Source organism: Heteronotia binoei, chromosome 14 (genome assembly GCF_032191835.1).
Source record: "Heteronotia binoei isolate CCM8104 ecotype False Entrance Well chromosome 14, APGP_CSIRO_Hbin_v1, whole genome shotgun sequence".
NCBI classification, from domain to species: Eukaryota; Metazoa; Chordata; class Lepidosauria; order Squamata; family Gekkonidae; genus Heteronotia; species Heteronotia binoei.
The window spans coordinates 8426480-8446175 of NC_083236.1; the positions used below are offsets into that span (position 1 = coordinate 8426480).

A 19696-nucleotide genomic window follows, 5' to 3' on the forward strand; every position below is an offset into this window, starting at 1 on the left:
CAAATGGGTCATAATGATGACCAATTGGATAAATTTGGACTAAATGGTTTAGAAATTGAACAGCCTTTCCCTAGCCGCATATCCTTAGACCCGGTGGTAAATCTAGCCAGCTAATATTTGATCCAAATGGTCTCCAAATTAAATCTAATTATACTAAATGGATCAGTCATAGGGGATCAACTGGGTCAATTTACCTTCCCCTGTGGTATTAAACAATCGACAACAGATTATATCCTGGTGTCTTGAGATCCTCCAACCAGAAATTTAAGACTTGCAGTTGATATAAGACCGGAATTTTAGATTGGAAGTTGAGGGTAAGCATCCAAATTTTAATAAAAACTTAAACTATAAGGAGGTGGCAGAAGGCGGTAGATTGAAAATTAAATGGGGTAGCCCACTTAATTAGAAATTTTCTTCTTGGACACAATCAAATGAAGGTAAATCACTTTATTATAAGATAACAAATACCCTGGAGGAAAAGGCTGCCCCTCGGAAATTTTATAATGAACTAACATCGCAACTAAAACCACTGTTATCAAGACCTGGTAAAACTCAGTCGTGATAAAGTGTTTAATCAAAGATGGTTTGATCAGGAGTGTGTTAGGCAATGCAAAAACCTATTGAGAGTGCAAGATTAGCCTAAAAATATCCAAATAGCAACACAATATTTGAAGTGCAGGTTTTTAAAAAAGCCTATAAAGCACTTCTAAAGTCAAAGAAGACAGTCTATATGCTCTCTGAGTGGAGGACCCTCTTTGAAGTCACTAAGAACCATGACAATGTAGGGTTTTGGAAACTGGTCTCTGGAAGACATGGAAATAGAAATAAAGTGATGGCAAACACTATTCCTGTAGAGATCTGGGAGAAACATTTCGCTGCACTCTACAGTGATCCTCAACCTGTATTATTAAGAGTGATCTCTTTGGAAAATATACCTTTATGGCCTCCTGTCACCACTGAAGAAGTCACTCTCATGATAAATCAATTTTAAAATGGAGTGATTTTATTCCAGCTGAATTATTAAAAGCAAATTCAATGTGGTGGGCACTGATTCTGGCTAACCTTTTTACCTATATTGATCAAACAGCCCAAATTCCAACAGACTGGGGGCTGGCAATTATTGTTCCCATACGTAAGAAGAGTAGTATAGCTGATCCAAAAAATTATAGACCAAGCAAGTCTCCTAAATATTGTTTGCAAATTGTATACCAAACATCTATGTATGAAATTATGCAATTGGCTCGACTAAGAAATATTTAGAAATGAAGCAAGCAGGGTTTGTCCAAGGCCATTCAGCTCTGGATCACTGTCTTGTACGAGATTATTTTATTAAAAAATATGTAAGATCAGCCAAGAGATCTTTATTTGTAGCATTCGTAGATCTCAAGGCAGTCTTTGATTCTGTTTCGCAAGGGGACTAATTTTGTCCAAAATTAGAATGTTCAACCATAGATAAAAGGCTTCTACTCTTGATAATGAAATGAGAACACTCAATTGCAAATTAGATACAATTCTGAAAGTAGGTTATCTAGGTGTATTCCCTCACAAAAAGGAGTTAGACAAGGCTGCCTTTTGGCCCCTTTCCTTTTTAAATAAATTCACTAATACAACGTCTACATGGGATTGATGTGCTACTGAAATACTTATTGGAAGATACAAAGAAGTCTGTAACTCAGGCAGTAGCAAAATATTGTTTTTAGCCATAAATAAGTGGAAGTTTTTAACAACGTAGAGATGGTTAATTATGGCATTTTTAAGATTTAACATTGGTGGAATTTGAATATGGGAATGCTTTTATGTAGTCAGAAATTATGGTCTGTGACTATGAGATTTTGTATATTGTTATTGCTGGTCACTTGACCATAATAAATTGAAATTGAATATGCTGCCTTTCTAGACCTTAAGGGTGCTTTTGACTCAGTACCCAGAGTTGTGAGCTACTGGCATGAAAGTTGTGAGCTACTGCATAAATTAGTGTGCTCTGCAGTCATCCTTCCTGAGCTAAGGCAAAAATGTGTGAGATGGAGGCTAAAAATCTGTGAGCTAGCTTATGCTAACTCAGCTTGGAAGGAACACTGCTTGTCACTCCTCTCCTCTCTTCCGTTGCCCCAGAAGGTTGGACCAGAACCAACAGGTTGGAATTAAATCAAAAGAGTTTTTGGATAAACATTAGAAAGAACTTCCTGACAGTTAGAGTGGTTCCAGTGGGACAGGCTTATAGAATCATAGAATTGGAAGGAACCTCCAGGGTCATCTAGTTCAACCCCCTGCACAATGCAGGAAACCCACAAATACCTACCCCAAAATTCACAGGATCTTCATCACTGTCAGATGGCCATCTAGCCTCTGTTTAAAAACCTCCAAGGAAGGAGAGCTCATCACCTCCCGAGGAAGCCTGTTCCACTGAGGAACTGCTCTAATGGTCAGGAAGTTCTTCCTAATGTTGAGCCGGAAACTCTTTTGATTTAATTTTAACCCATTGGTTCTTGCAGAGTGGTTCCTTGGTGGAACAGGCTTCCTCGGGAGGTGGTGGGCTCTTCTTCCTTAGTGGTTTTTAAACAGAGGCTAGATGGCCATCTGAAAGCAATGAAGATCCTGTGAATTTAGGGGGAGGTATTTGTGAATTCCCTGCATTGTGCAGGGGGTTGGACTAGATGACCCTGGAGGTCCCTTCCAATTTTATGATTCTAAGTAGTTGTTTTCCTCTGGCATCTGTCCATTCAGCCCTGGTGCTGTTTGGAAGCCCTCTCCTCTGACCTTGACCCAGTCAGGTAGGAAGGACCCACCTAACTGGTGCTTCCATGTGGTTTTAAACTTGCAGATGTTGGCGCAATGTCTTGGTGTAGCCGAAGATATTCTGATGTAGGGCAGTGCAAATGATAAGCAAGGAGTTATTCAGCGTGGATTTGTCTTGTAGTGCAAATTGTCAAAGCAAGACTGAAATTCAGACTGTCCTTTTCCACACTTCACTTAGCCAGGCTATGTTGATTTATCTTCTATACAAACTAATTTATTGTCTATACTGCTGTACTTCGAAATGTGCTCAAGAAGATCTACAAAGACTATTTTTTTAAAAAAAAAAAACCCAAAATATATCTATAAATCGGAATTTAAAAGATATAGCAACACAGCTACAGACAAAAACAAAAATGGGGCAATGAACATGTTACGCATTCCAAAAAAGGACATAAGACTGGTGAAATATTTCTGAACTGTACTGATTCGCTAATGCCTTACCTGGGCATGGAAGGATGTTGCACTCTTGGTATTCCAGAGATGGTCCCACACAGGGCAGGCCTCCATACTTTGGCTCAGGGTTGCTGCAAAGACGTTTGCGGTTACGAATGCCTCGGCTGCAGTCATGGCTGCACTGAGACCATGGAGACCAAGGGGACCAAGCCCCATTAATCGTGTTGGCAGAATATCGTCCCGAATGCATGAAATCGCCTAAAAGAAAAAGGGTTGAAACAAAGGCACAATAGAACCAAAGGGACATTCTGCTCAAGACATAACTGGTCCACATTACAATTTTAAAATGTTTGGTGTGTGGGTTTCCCCATCCTGTCTTTGACTCAGATGATCATTTGCCAGCTAAGAGAGAACTTCTTTCCCAAGAGTGCTGGGCTCCAATCATAGGATCATAGCCTGGAGGGGACAGGAAAAGGGCTTCAGCTCTCTCCTTGTCAAAGGGCCTTGCCAATTTCATAGAATCATAGAATTGGAAGGAACCTCTAGAGTCATCTAGTCCAACCACCTGCACAATGCAGGAAACTCACAAACACCTCTCCCTAAATTCACAGTATCTTCATTGCTGTCAGATAGCTATCTAGCCTCTGTTTAAAAACCTCCAAGGGAGGAGAGCCCACCACCTCCCGAGGAAGCCTGTTCCACTGAGGAATCGCCCTAATGGTCAGGAAGTTCTTCCCAATGTTGAGCCGGAAACTCTTTTCATTTAATTTCAACCCATTGGTTCTGGTCCTACCTTCCGGGGCCACAGAAAACAATTCCACACCATCCTCTATATGACAGCCCTTCAAGTACTTGAAGATGGTAATCATATCACCTCTCAGCCGCCTCCTCTCCAAGCTAAACATTCCTTCAACCTTTCCTCATAGGACTTGGTCTCCAGACCCCTCACCAACTTCGTCGTCCTCTTCTGGACCCGTTCCAGTTTGTCTATATCCTTCTTAAAATGTTGTGCCCAAAACTGAACACAATACTCCAGGTGAGGTCTTACCAGAGCAGAGTAAAGCGATACCATCACATCACGTGATCTGGACACTATACTTGATACAGCCCAAAATTGCATCTGCCTTTTTAGCCACCGCATCACACTATTGACTCATGTTCAGCGTATGATCCACTAAGACCCCTAGATCCTTTTCACACATACTACTGCTAAGACAAGTCTCCCTCATCCTATAACCATGCAATGGATTTTTCCTACCTAAATGCAGAACTTTACATTTATCCCTGTTAAAATTCATTTTATTAATTTTAGCCCAGTTTTCCAGACTGTCAAGGTCATCCTGTATCCTGTCTTCTGTGTTTGCAACCCCTCCCAATTTAGTATCCTCACCCAATTTAATAAGCATTCCCTCTATTCCTTCATCCAAATCATTGATAAAGATGTTGAACAAAACAGGTCCCAGGACAGATCCTTGAGGCACTCCACTTGCCACTCCTCTCCAAGAGGATGAGGAATCATTCACAAGCACTTACAGATCCACCTAACGGTAACAGGATCCAAACCACATTTTGCCAGTTTGGTGTACGGTGAAGTGTGCGGACTCTTATCTGGGAGAACCGGATTTGATTCCCCACTCCTCCACTTGCAGCTGCTGAAATGGCCTTGGGTCAGCCATAGCTCTCGCAGGAGTTGTCCTTGAAAGGGCAGCTGCTGTGAGAGCCCTCTCCAGCCCCACCCACCTCACAGGGTGTCTGTTGTGGGGGAGGAAGGGAAAGGAGATTGTGAGCCGCTCTGAGACTCTTCGGAGTGGAGGGTGCGATATAAATCCAATATCATCTTCTTCTTCTTCTTCAACTTATCAACAAGGATAGTATGTGGAACCTTATCAAAAGCCTTACTGAAATCAAGATAAACGATGTCTAGAGCATTCCCCTGATCCAGCAAGGTAATCACTTTCTCAAAAAAAGGTTAGTCTGACATGACTTGTTCTTGAGAAACCCATGCTGGCTCTTAGTAATCACATCCATTCTTTGTAAATGTTCCAGGACCGACTGATGATTTGTTCTAAAACTTTTCCAGTTATAGACTTCAAGCTGACAGGTTGGTAGTTACCCGGATCATCTTTTTTCCCCTTCTTGAAGATGGGGACAACATTTGCCCGCCTCCAATCTTCCGGCACCTGTTCTTCAAGAATTCTCAAAAATAATAGCCAAAGGTTCAAAAATTACATCCGCAAGCTCTTTTAGAACCCTTGGATGCAATTCATCTGGTCCTGAGGACTTAGTTTCATTTAAAGAAACTAGGTGTTTATGTACTACCCCTATACTGATCCTAGGTTGGAACTTCATGCCCTCATATGTTCTGTTTTTGCCATGTTGAGCACCGTTTCCCTCAGAAGAGAAGACTGAGGAAAAGTAGATTTTGATGTCTCTATTTTGATGCCCAGCTTTTGATGTCTCTATGTGCTGACTTGCTCTTTTGTTTTGGGAACCTGAGGGAAGATGAGCTCTGCCTGCTTTGCTCTGTCTGTGTAACAGCCTTATCTCTTCCAAGAGCCAGCTTGAACGGCTTACTGTCTAGGAGGGGTGAAAGGATAGTGTGAACTAATTTGTATTGCTTTATGCGGACTTTTTACACTGTAGCATTTGGTGGGCTGTATAACATCCCTACGGAGGGTATAAAGCACTGGCCTCCTCGTAGGTGAGCCAGTTCTGACACTGTTGTGTACTGCTGTTTCCATCTATCAATAAAGCTACCTTCTGATCATCCTGGAGGCCTACTTTAATTGAGGATAGTCCCAGAGTGTCAGAACTGCATAACAGAACGTACCTGACTTTGGAGTCACTACTGCCACCATGGGTGGCCAAGAACCCTTCATTGGGACAGACCAAAAAGCACCTGAGTTGGGGAAGGATAAAACCAAACCTCCCCTCGAACTTGGAGCTATCCCTAAAGCCCCGTGGCATGTACTAGATCTGTGGTGAGGCTATGGGAGGGGAACTCCCCCTTAAGTAGGGTGACCATAATGTCTGAAGGCCAGCCAGGGACACCTTGGGGGGGGGGAAGGTAGGGGTGCGCGCGCACGAAAGTGCTGTCAGGTTGCAGCCGACGTACGGCTCCCAGGTAGGGTTTTCAAGGCAAGAGACAAACAGGTGGTTTGCTGTGACCTGCCCTGATTTCCTTGGTGGTCTCCCATACGTAGGGTGACCATAATGTCTGAAGGCCAGCCAGGGACACCTTGGGGGGGGGAAGGTAGGGGTCGGGAAGGTAGGGCCGCCGGAAACAGGAAGTGACGTCACTTCCGGTGACGTCATGCCACTGCCGGAAACAGGAAGTGACACCACTTCCTGTGACATCATTTCCCCCACGTCACCTGCCGGAAACGGGAAGTGACATCACTTCCTGTGACATCACTTCCCCCAAATGACATCATTTCCCCCAAATGCCACTGCTGGAAACAGGAAGTGACGTCACTTCCAGTGACGTCCCCAAAAATCCCCCAAATATCACCGCCGGAAACAATTTTGTTCTCAAATCCTGTATATACTTCATCAGTATACGGGATAAGGCACTTTCTCAACTGTGCTGCATAATGCAGCCTATTTATTTTGTCCTGTTGGCTCTGTTGGCTCTATCTGCGCCACCTTCATCACTTTCGGGGTGTGGATCCCCCAGTGGGGTGGTCTCGCGACTCCCTCCGCCGGCTATTTCTGATAGCCCTGCGCCCCCTCTTTCATTTGATATGTGTCCCGTGCGGGTGCCACCCTCCCGCCAGGAGATGCCGCAAAATGAGCCCCCTTGAGGCTTATGGCGGCAGGGCTCGGGGGAAGCGAGCTAGACTGCTGTTCTTTTGAGGGGTTATAGAGTGTTTCGAGCCCGTCCCTGTGGCATCGGTCCCATCGTTGTGGGACCCAGGGGGCCGGCGCAGCGGCACGCCGAAGCAGCCTGTCACTAATAACACAGGTCGAGATGCAGGACAGGAACCCGGAAGTGACCGACAGGCTGCTTCAGCGTGCCGCTGCGCCGGCCCCCTGGGCCCCACAATGATGGGACCAACGCCACAGGGACGGGCTCGAAACACTCTATAACCCCTCAAAAGAACAGCAGTCTAGCTCACTTCCCCCGAGCCCTGCCACTATAAGCCTCAAGGGGGCTCATTTTGCGGCATCTCCCGGCGGGAGGGTGGCACCCGCACGGGACACATATCAAATGAAAGAGGGGGGGCAGGGCTATCAGAAACAGCCGGCGGAGGGAGTCGCGAGACCACCCCACTGGGGGATCCACACCCCGAAAGTGATGAAGGTGGTGCAGATAGAGCCAACAGAGCAAACAGGACAAAATAAATAGGCTGCATTATGCAGCACAGTTGAGAAAGTGCCTTATCCCATATACTGATGAAGTAAATACAGGATCTGAGAACAAAATTGCACCAGAAGACACAAACACAAAGCTCCCTTACACTGAATCAGTGCTTCGGTCCACCAAAGTCAGTATTGTCTACTCCAGTCACAAACACAAAGCTCCCTTACACTGAATCAGTGCTTGGGTCCACCAAAGTCAGTATTGTCCACTCCAGTCACAAACACAAAGCTCCCTTACACTGAATCAGTGCTTGGGTCCACCAAAGTCAGTATTGTCACATAAGAACATAAGAGAAGCCATGTTGGATCAGGCCAGTGGCCCATCCAGTCCAACACTCTGCGTCACATAAGAACATAAGAGAAGCCCTGTTGGATCAGGCCAGTGGCCCATCCAGTCCAACACTCTGCGTCACATAAGAACATAAGAGAAGCCCTGTTGGATCAGGCCAGTGGCCCATCCAGTCCAACACTCTGCGTCACATAAGAACATAAGAGAAGCCCTGTTGGATCAGGCCAGTGGCCCATCCAGTCCAACACTCTGCGTCACATAAGAACATAAGAGAAGCCATGTTGGATCAGGCCAGTGGCCCATCCAGTCCAACACTCTGCGTCACATAAGAGAAGCCCTGTTGGATCAGGCCAGTGGCCCATCCAGTCCAACACTCTGCGTCACATAAGAACATAAGAGAAGCCCTGTTGGATCAGGCCAGTGGCCCATCCAGTCCAACACTCTGCGTCACATAAGAACATGAGAGAAGCCCTGTTGGATCAGGCCAGTGGCCCATCCAGTCCAACACACTGTGTCACATAAGAACATAAGAGAAGCCCTGTTGGATCAGGCCAGTGGCCCATTCAGTCCAACACTCTGTGTCACATAAGAACATAAGGAGGGAGGGAGGGAGGGAGGGAGGGAGGGAGGGAAGGAAGGAAGGAAGGAAGGAAGGAAGGAAGGAAGGAAGGAAGGAAGGAAGGAAGGAAGGAAGGAAGGAAGGGAGGGAGGGGGGAGGGAGGGAGGGAGGGAGGGAAGGAGGGAGGGAAGGAAGGAAGGAAGGAAGGAAGGAAGGAAGGAAGGAAGGAAGGAAGGAAGGAAGGAAGGAAGGAAGGAAGGAAGGAAGGAAGGAAGGAAGGAAGGAAGGAGGGAGGGAGGAAAGGAAGGGAGGGAGGGAGGGAAGGGAGGAAGGGAGGAGGGAGGGAGGGAAGGAAGGGAGGAGGGAGGGAGGGAAGGAAGGGAGGGAAGAAAGGAAGGAAGGGAGGAGGGAGGGAGGGAGGGAAGGGAGGGAGGGAAGGAAGGAAGGGAGGAGGGAAGGGAGGAGGGAAGGAAGGGAGGGAAGGAAGGAAGGGAGGGAAGGAAGGAAGAGAGGAGGGAAGGAAGGAAGGAAGGAAGGAAGGAAGGAAGGAAGGAAGGAAGGAAGGAAGGAAGGAAGGAAGGAAGGAAGGAAGGAAGGAAGGCAGGCCGCCCCCTCCCGCCAGCCCCCCCCGTTTTCGGCCCCCACCCTCCCTGCTTACCTTCTTCCAGGGCGGGTGGTGGCCTCTCCTCCCGGCGGCTGGTGCTGCTGGCGAGGCTGGCGGCGGCTGCGGAGGTCGGGGAGGGCCTCCGCTGGTCTCCGCGGGGTCGGCGCTGGTCGCTGGAGGCCCTCCAGAGTCTCTGGAGGGCCTCCAGGGACCAGCGCCGGCCGCTCCGTGGCCTCCGTGGCCTCCGCGGGTCGGCGCTGGTCGCTGGAGGCCCTCCAGACACTCTGGAGGGCCTCCAGGGACCAGCGCCGGCCGCTCCGCGGCCTCCAGCGACCAGCGGAGGCCGCAGAGAGGCCTCCGCCACTGCCGCTGGGCCCCGCACGCGGGCGGGGAAGGCGGCGAGTGAGGGAGGGAGCATCCCTCCCTCACTGCCTTCCCCGCCGGCGCCCACGGCCCACCGCCTCCGGGGCTGGCTAAACTGGGACCTCTAATGGTCCCGGTATAGCCAGCCCGGGAGGCGGGAATAGGGGGCCAGAACCAGGACATTCCCGGGTGCCCGGGACGGTCTGGCCACCCTACCCTTAAGACGACCACCTGTTCATCATCCCAAAGCCTGTCAACCGCAGAGATCCTCCAAAATCACAGAGTCCAGGCAGGTCTGCCATTAAGTGCTTCTGGGGGGAAATGCTGAGCATTCGCACAAGGTGCTGTCAGCGGAGGTGCAGGCTGTGGACTTTACAACCTGGTGGACCTCCTTAGCCAAATCTTGGCAGCTGATTCAGGAAAATTTAAAAAGAGTGAAGGAACTGTATAAAACATAATTTGATAAGACTCATGTTCCTGTATGGGAGTATGAGGTTGGGGACTCAGTTTTCCTGCCTACCAAGAACTTGTCTAACTCAGCCTTTGAAGAAGTTGGGCTATAAATACTTGGACTATTCAAAATCAAATGAGTGATCTGTCAAGTCTGTAAAATTCTGGTCAAGTCTGTGTACCTAACATTGGCTCAGGAAAGAGGCATCCTGGGTAAAGCCAAACTGTATTCCATTGCTGCTAGCTTGAGCTCTCCTCACCCCCCTCCTTTTCTTTGTTATGTAGTATTGCTTTGAAATGGGAATATGTGAACGTTTTATCTGAGCCTTCTCAGGCCTGGCACCGGGGGAGGTTGGAGCCAGAGACGCTCAAGGCCAAAACAGGCCTGAGAACGAAATGGTAACATCAATGTGTGAATGTGCCCTGCCTAGTACCCCTCCCTCAAGAATCCCTTTGAAGTGTACCTTATATGATTGCATTCTACTGTATGATCTTTAGTCTTTAAATCTGAACTTAGTCGAGAACAACAGCATCAATAAACTAGTTATTTTGTTTCAACGACGACTCGTTATTGAATCTGTCGACTTGACATGATCAATAAAGTAACTGTGGAGCTAGATCTCCCCAAAACTTTTTGCAACATACACCCTGTCTTTCATTCCAGTTTGCTCAAGAAAGATCCTGGCGGCAATGCTTCTGAAGCCATTCTCGTGGGAAATCAGAATCATCACGAAATTGAAGAAATCTTGGACTCTAAATTCAAAAGGGGGACTCTGTACTATTTCATCAAATGGCCCCCTTGCATAAAGAGTAGGTTGACAGCCAATATGTCCATGTGCCACACTTGACAAAGAAATTCCATGCCACACAAACCCAGGGGGCCAGCTTGAGGGGGGCAGTATGTCAAGGGGTCTTGCCATTTTGATGTTTCGAAGCAATGGGCTCAAATCACAAACAGAAAAGTACCGGCTGGATATTAGGAATTTTTTTTTTACAGTCAGAGTAGTTCAGAGGTGGAACCAGCTGCCTAGGTGAGCTCCCCTTCATTGGCAGTCTTCAAAACATGGCTGGATGATTATTTGTCAGATGCTTTAGGCTGATCCTACATGGAGAAGGGGGTTGGACTAGATGGTCTGTATGTCCCCTTCCAACTCTATGATTCTGTTTCTGAGTGCTGACTTGCTCTTTTGTTTTGGGAATCTGAGGGAGGGTGAGCTCTGCCTGCTTGGCTCTGTCTGTGTAACAACCACAAGTATTCATTTCTGCCTGGTAGAGAAGATTGGAGTTGCCATCCCAAGGCCGCCTTATCTCATCCAACAGTCAGCTCAAACTGCTTATTGTCTAGAAGGGGTGAAGGGATAGTGAGAACTAATTTGTATTGCTTTGTGTGGGCTTCATACACTGTAACATTTGGTGGGCTGTATAACGGTCCTAGGGGGGGTAAAAAGCACTCACTGGCCACTTCCCAAGTGAGCCAGTTCTGACACCATCTTGTACTGCTACAGCCACCTTCTGATCATCCTGGAGGCCTACTTTAATTGAGGATAGTCCCAGTGCTGACACTCCTATGCCATTTTTTCTAATCCAAAATGGCTTGGAGAGGTATTATTTGCCTCACTGGGATGCTGGCTGAGAGCATCTTTCCATGTCTTCCCCATCCTGAAGGAGCCCCGTGCTTCTGAAATTCCTCTGAGGATTGGCAGAGTCTCACAAGAAAAATGAATTGCAGGATCACCAACTCTGAGTTGAGAATTACCTGGACATTTAGGGTCACAGCCTAGGGAAGATGGGCTTTGGGAAGGGGAGAGACTTCAGTGAGGCACAAGTCACTGAGTCTGCCCTCTGAAGATGCCATATCCTCCAGGGGAACTGATCTCTATGATCTGGAGACTAGTTGTAATTCTGGGAGATCTCCAGACCCCACCTGAAGATTGGCAACCATTAATGGTGGGCTGCAGCTATGAAAGGGGAAACAAGTAAAAGAGCCTCTCCATAGGCAGGAGACAGAAAAAAGAGGGGACTTTACTGGGTTCCCTTTCTCCCTGCTACTTGATATAATTACTTAATATACAAAGATCAGTTTGAAACAAAAGAATTCAAAATAACTATAGCTAATCATAGACTTGTCAACACCTTCTGTCAAACATTTTCTTCTGGTTTTATTTCATTCCAGTATTAAATAAATAGTTGCCAATATCAAATCTCTCTCTCTCTCTCTCTCTCTCTCAAGCAGTTTTTCCTTTCCCACTGCTTTTGCATGTCTTAAACTTTAGACACCAGCCTTGACACAGTCAAAAGTACGCTAAGCTGAATTTTGATCCAGTAGTTTGGTTGGTAGATGTCGGGGGGGGGGGGGGGGGAGTTGTAGAAAAAGCCCAGCAGGAACTCATTAGGCCACACCCCCTGGTGTTACCATTGTTTCGCACAGGGCTTTTTGTAGAAAAAGTCCAGCAGGAACTCATTTGCATATTAGGTCACACCCCGACACCAAGCCAGCTGGAACTGCGCTCCTGTGCATTCCTGATAAAAAAAAAAAAGCCCTGGTAGATGTATCAAAGGATGCTTCTGTGAATCTTACAGCTCTATCCAATGGTCATTTACTTAGAAGTACACCCTAATTTGCTCCACACTCACAAGTAAAGGTACACAGTGCAAAAGTAAGTGGAGTGAACATTTGCAGAGTGATCTGATGGGAGGGAAGAATTTCTGACTGACTGCATCTTCTGCATGTAAATAAGATTCTGACAGGGTCAACTGCTTACCATCTGTTGAGCATCCTGCGGAGCCATCGCTGGAACAGTAACGCATTTCAATCCTCTGCTTCCCTACATCTAGCAAACTCGCATCAGGTAGTCGTGCCTTGCAGGTGTATCGGAACCTCTGCTCGTAGTGCCCTCCATTGTCAGAGATATTGACTGGAGTCCACGGAGTCCACGGAGTTGTCTTCTTCAGCTCTGGGCAGGGGCTAGTGTTGCAAGCTTGATATTCCTGCAGGGAACGCATTCATTGACTACCACAAAGGCTGCACGCGACCAGAATAACGGCATCTATAGCTGCTTGGCAAACATCCTGATTTCAAGAACAGCCATCTAACAGTTTTAAGGCTTTTCTGCATTCTCATTTTCCTGGCTTGTTGCTTCCAGAGTTTCTTCCTGTTCTGCACATGCTTCGCTCACTCTAGTGGTTATTCAATATTACACTGCTTTATGACTAGCATATTTCTCTGAAAATTAAACTGCAGGTTTTTATGACAGACATAATGCTCGTTTTCGCACTCACCTTCTGCCGGCGCGACCCCCCTCTTCACCGCGCAGGATCTGCGCGGATTTCGCACTAAACGCTGCGGAGCAGCCAGAAAAGCCGGAAGCTCCCGTCGCAAAAGCCGCGCAAACGCCAAACTGCTTTTTGGCGGTTTCAGTTTGAGCGGCTTTTGCACCGGGAGCTTCCGGCTTTTCTGGCTACTCCGCAGCGTTTAGTGCGAAATCCGCGCAGATCCTGCGCGGTGAAGAGGGGGGTCGCGCCGGCGGAAGGTGAGTGCGAAAACGACCAATGTGATGTAACATCGAATCAGCCACTAAAGGGAGCAAAACGCATGTGGAACAGCAAAAAACAAACAAACACCTTGAAGCAACAAGAACACTCAAGTGAGGAAAATGAGAATGGAAAAGCCCTAAGATGAATGATGAAGCGTACTGGGATAGATTTCTTCAATGATTACACCTAAAAAGTGCAACGTTTTCTAGAGGGCTGTCTCCAGATTTACATGTATAACATCCTTCTGTTATATGCTATCCAGACCAAATATTCTTTCAATTTGTTAATTACACTATTTTGCCATTGGATTTTGAACATATGAACATATGAAGCTGCCTTATATTGAATCAGACCCTTGGTCCATCAAAGTCAGTATTGTCTTCTCAGACTAGCAATGGCTCTCCAGGGTCTCAAGGTCTTTAACTTTGTACCATTTTACATTCTAAACCATTGCCCACCAGCTGTATAGATCTACTCACTGTACCTCATTCCTTGTCTGAAGAAGTACGCATGCACACGAAAGCTTACATTCTGAATAAAACTTTGTTGGTCTTAAAGGTGCTAATGGACTCCTACTTTGTTCTATTGCTTCAGACCAACACGGCTGCCCACCCGGATGATTATGTTTCTGAAGCAGCGAATCTCAGTGTGGCTGCTTTATGTGCACTGTCAAATCTCTCTTTACACTCCACCACTTAATTATATTACTTGTATCTCCATTACCCTAGTCTTAACAGTTTTGCTGATAACATTGTGTTAGGTGATCATCTTTGTGGCTGAAGGGCTCACTCAGCCACATTCCAGCTTTACACAGCCTCCTGTATCGCCCTCCCTCTCAGGTAGAAAGCTTGGCTAATGCTACTCTATAATGCTATATTCTATAACACCCATAATGCCCAGGGTGTGGAAGTGGTATGGGCAAGTTCCAGCCTTGCTGATGCCATTTCAGGTTCCTTGGTTGCTTCTGTGTCATCAAAGAGGTTAGCTTCCCAGCAATTTTATGTCCTGATTCTATTGTCAAACTTGTCACAATGTTTCTGGGTTTGAGAAAGGCTGTCTATACCTAGTAGTTTCTCTAATTTTATAGCTAATCCCTCCCTCTATATTATTCGACTGTATGGGTTATGCTTTATTGCCAGTTCTTTTGGTTTATTGTTTGTAATTTGTATTCTATAGGTGTTTTTGAAAAAATTAAAATAAAACTTTTTTTAAAAGGGAGCCTCTACTACTTCAGTCAGGAGTGGCACATGTCCTGGAAAAGGATCATTGTTTTCCCATATAAGTCTGCTGAGATCAGTGCAATATGCCCTCCTTGCAGTGTCTTAATTCTACTAAGTGAGCATAGGAGAGGAAAGATCCAGAGATTTCCCATGGTGACCCCAACCTTCGGACTGGCATTCAGGTGAGGAGGTCTTATGGTTGAAAGCTGTTTAGAATCATAGAATCATAAAGTTGGAAGGGACCTCCAGGGTCATCTAGTCCAACCCCCTGCACAATGCAGGAAACTCACAAACACCTCCCCCTAAATTCACAGGATCTTCATTGCTGTCAGATGGCCATCTAGCCTCTGTTTAAAAACCTCCAAGGAAGGAGATGGATTACTGTGATTTGATTTCAATGGTTCTGTTATGCATCGTATTTCATTTGTAAACTACTCTGAGTACACAACCAAATGACATTTATTAAATAGACAAACCCACTAGGACTTGACCTGGGCATCTCATTTTAACTTCCTCCACTATTTTCTCTTTTCTTTCCCTAAAATCCCCTATAGCTATCATCCCTCTCCCTGCTTCCTTTTCTCCTTCCCAGCCACCCTACCTTTATCTGTTATCTGTCCCCTGTCTTCAGCTCTCCCTTCTTGCCTATACCTGTATAAAGACTTGCACAGTTCCAGCCACTGGTCTGGGCCCAGTTGTAAAGTTTCAGACACCAGGTTGGGCCTAGTTGCACAAAGCAGAAGCCACTTGCATAGGATACTTCATTTTCCCCAATACTGCTTCCCCCACTATTTCCTCTTTCCTCCCTCCTGGCAACCCCTATATCCTCACATTTCCCTGCTTCCTTCTCACCCACAATCAACCTTTTATCTGCCTCCATCTCCCACTTATTATTTCCTTCACCTATAGCCTGTCTTCCCCAAATCAGCAAACATAATTCTTCTCTCCATTTTATTCTCACTAGAACCTGATGTAAGTTAGGTTGAGAATGTATGACTGGGCTAAGGTCACCCAATGGACTTCCATGGCAGACTGAAGATTTGACCCTGGGTCTCAAAATCCTAGTCTGAAATTCTAACCACTACACCGTATTACTTGCTATTGAACAGTAGTAAGCAGCCAAGCCTGGGTGAGTCATGAAAGTCAAAAGGTAGCAGCCTGGTGGCAGTTGATGGGCTTAGCCCTGATACCCAAACAACCCTGCCCCCTTTCACTGCCTTTCACAGACAGAAACCAAAGCTTGAAGGCTGAAAATATTGTTGTGGCTGCCTAGCAATGGCCACTGAGAACATTAATTTCTTAAAGCTACAGGTGCTGCTACTATTATTTGGAGGGTTTTTTTTTTAAGCCAATGTATTTTTAAAAAAAGATATATATTAGATTTTTCTGCCAACCTGGAGCTTTTTAAAAGGTTTGTAGAAGAGCTGTATCATCTCTTCATGGCTCCAGTGTCTGGATCTAAATATCCACAGATTTGGGCATGTCGAGAATTAGGTATTGATAAAGGCTGGGAGGATGGTTCAACCTTTGAGCAGACTGGCTGGGAAGGGTCTGGCCTGCAGGCTGGATAAGCTGGACACCCTGGAACAAAACAAACTATGTTGGATGTCTTCTCATTTTAAGCCCTTGAGTTAGTGGAATATAGCACACGACAGCTGGCTTTTAGTTCTAAATACAGTTAGCACAAATTGGTCTTTTAACACTGGTTCAAAGTGAGATTCATAATTATAGCAGCTAAAAAAGAGAAAACATATCCTTTAATATAAACCAACTACAGGTAAAAGCAGAACTTGCCATGCAAATTCCTGTGGCATGACTTCTTTCTCTGACCTTTATTCAGATTTAACTGATAAAACTTTTTTTTCTTTAGAAGAAAGAGCAGGAAAGGCACCTCCCTGAGATTATTGTGTCAGGGATTGTTTCAGAGTGTCATGGATTGTTGTATGGTGTCAGGGATTGTTTCAGAGTGTGTTCAGTAACAGAGATCTGCATTCCATTCCATTCCCAGTCCACATCTCTCGGCCTAACCTACCTCATAAGGCCGCTGTGAGAATAAAATGGGGGGGGGGGATTTTCAGCCACCACCCATTTGTGCCAGCATTCCCCTGGCTCAATGTCTTACAGATTCATTCCACATATAATAGGCTAATATGAATATAAAGAAGCCCCCCCCTCCATTCCGGGCAATTCTACTTACAGTGCTGCAACCGGGACACTCAGGGCTGTTCTCGCATGCCCGATGGCGGGCCTGGATCCCTCCTCCACACGGGGCTGTGCAACGTTCCCAAGCCCCCCAGCCAGTCCAGAACATGTGTGGGGAGCATGGCAAATACTCATTGCAATACCTGTGGGAAAAATTTTTTCCATGAATTTCTACATCATTTCTCCAGGGAACTCACTAGAGGTGGCTTACAAAATAAAATGTAATTTTAAAAAGTATCTCACACCATAAAAGTTGCTCACTAAACTCTAGGCAGAGCGTAAAAATGTAAAACATTAAGCAAGGTAAAATGATTTATTATTTATAATTTTATTATTGGGATTTATATCCTGCCCATCCCACTGAAGCAGACTCAGGACAGGTAACAACATGACACATATACATTAAAACAATTAAAACCATAAAAATTCATCAAAAGACAATTCACAATTTATTCAGGCATTTCATAAATGCCTGAATAAAAAGAACACACACCCCGGAGGTTCCAGGCAAATTTCAAGTACCATCACAGAAAATGCCCTGTGTCTGATCACTGCCTGACTCACCTTTGTAGGCAAGGCACAAAGAGCAGGGTTTGTGAAGCAGATGTTAACTGGTGGGCTGGACAGTATGGGAGGAGATGGCCCTTAATATACCCTGGCATCAAGGCATGTAGATAGGCAGTTAGAACCAGTTCTTTGAAGTGAGCTAGTGTGTTATAGAGAGTCAGTATGGTGCAGTGGTTATTGTGCTGGACTAGGATCCAGGAAACCAAGGTTTGAATCCCCACTCAGCAATGTAAACTAACTGGGTGACTTGGGCCAATCATATTCTCTCAGTCTTACTTACCTTACAGGGGTTGCTATTAGAATAAAACGGAGAAGAAGAAAATGATGAAAGCCATTTTTTTTTGGCGGGGGGGGGGGGGGGGAGTGAGATATAAATGAAGTAAATATATAAAGTGTGCCAACCAAACTTGTCGTCTTGAGAGGTATGCTGTCTACCGGGTGCACATATCTGGGATCTTTCCCTGAAGAGAACCAATCTTGATTTACAAATGACAATAGTAATGAGATATCGGGAGCCAATATTTAAAAATGTTTTTGCCAAATCCTAATTGACTTCTTTAAGTATACATTCCTTTGTTGTTTTTTTGCCTTTAAATAATGAAGAATTTTCTTTAAAAAAAATCAAATATAGAATATGGGAAAGCACCTGCAGCCATCCATGTGACACTCCTCACCAATTGCCCCCTCTTTTTGCTGCTTGGGGCAGGATCCCCAAGCTCCCCACCCCTAGATCTGGCCCTGGGGTGAGCCAATGGGCACAGAGGCTGCCCCAGCCCGGTGCCAGGCAAGGCAGCTCAGCCTCTATAATATAGTGGGTTCAAAGCATTGAGAAGATGAGGCAACAGTGATAGGAAAGGAAAGGGAAAGGTCCCTTGTGCAAGCACCAGTCATTTCCGACTCTGGGGTGACGTTGCTTTTACAACGTTTTCACAGCAGACTTTTTACGGGGTGGTTTGCCATTGCCTTCTTCAGTCATCTCCACTTTCCCCGCAGCAAGCTGGGGACTCATTTTACCGACCTCGGAAGGATGGAAGGCTGAGTCAACTTTGGGCCGGCTACCTAAATCCAGCTTCTGCCAGAATCAAACTCAGGTTGTGAGCAGAGAGTTCAGACCACAGTACTGCAGTACTGCTGCTTTACCACTCTGCGCTTTATGAAAGACAGCATGGTATAGGGCTGCCCGAACAAGACTGGAGAATGGGCCCATGGGCCAAACCTATATACAGCTACTGGTTCCCACGCAAGCACGTTATCAGGTCATTCAAACAGGCAGGGGGCCTGTGATTGGTGTAGGGCAGTAGGTATTTGGATCCTACTGTCCATTGTTCCCAAGGTATGTTCTCTTGGCTCCAATGAGCCAGGCAGGAATCACATACTAAAACCATATACATAACATCCCTCCCCCTTAAGTCTGCAAACCTATTGCACATAATCTTGTAGGTACGCAGGCTAGCGGTGCTTGCGTGTTGACCGTCTAAGCACTGGAGCAGCGGTTGCAGTCTCGTGTGCTGCGAGTGGGGGGGCCGGTGGCATTGGTGCCTCGGCCGGTGGTTCGGGTTCTCCTGGAACCTCGGGTGTGGCTGGATGTTCCGGTTCCCCTTGAATCTCGATTGGTGGTTGAGCTGCGGCCGCAGGAGCTTCTGCTGTCTCTGGGGCGGTGGCCAGCGAGTCGTCTAGGCTCACCTCCCCGACTTCCAGTGCCACACGTGACCATAACTGGTCCACGTGTTGCCTCACAGTGGCTCCCCCTTCTGAAGTGACCTCATACATGACCGCCCCAAGTGCCCTGGAGTCTCGTGCCAGTATCCATGCTGCCCCCCCACCCCAAGTTTTTAGCATACACCAAGTCTCCTGCATTGAACCCATGAGAAATTTGGCCGGGCTCCAGCCGGAAACTGTACTAGGGGTGTAATGCTGGGCTAGTAGGCATTCTGCTAGGCGGGCTTCCCAGTCACTCTGGATGATGCAGCAGAGCGATTCCTTGGTTGCTCGCACCATCCGTTCTGCTTATAGGGAATTCTGTTTGAAATTCTACTTCTTTATCTCAAACAGTTCGATGGATCGCTGGATCAAATAATCATGGAGAGGCATTTAATATGAAAGCAAAAAACATATTTATTACTACAGGGAAAGGGTACTGGGAGGTGAAAATAACAAACACTAAAGAACTACATCCTAACACTAGAAGACCACATGCTTAAAGGAGAATACTTCCTCCTTCCTCTTGACCTCTCTGCCTGAACAAAGGAAGTCACCTGACTAACTGACCAAACAAACAAAACAGGTTTTCCCACTTTTAGATCTTGATTGACAGCAGTCAGTATCTTCTTCCTAGGTCATGCAGACAATAGGGAATC

At 46.3% G+C, this 19696-nt stretch overlaps 1 protein-coding gene across 1 annotated transcript in view; it reads right to left on the reverse strand.

Moving 5' to 3' along the window:
• Positions 1-19696, reverse strand: part of SEMA5A (semaphorin 5A) — a 179568-nt gene that overhangs the window by 25229 nt on the left and 134643 nt on the right. Inside the window, exons 15-17 of the mRNA XM_060253773.1 lie at positions 16768-16915; positions 12579-12804; positions 3238-3447 (exon numbers count right to left, since the gene is read on the reverse strand). Of these exons, the coding sequence (XP_060109756.1) occupies positions 3238-3447; positions 12579-12804; positions 16768-16915 (584 nt within the window). The remainder of the gene's footprint in view (positions 1-3237; positions 3448-12578; positions 12805-16767; positions 16916-19696) is intronic.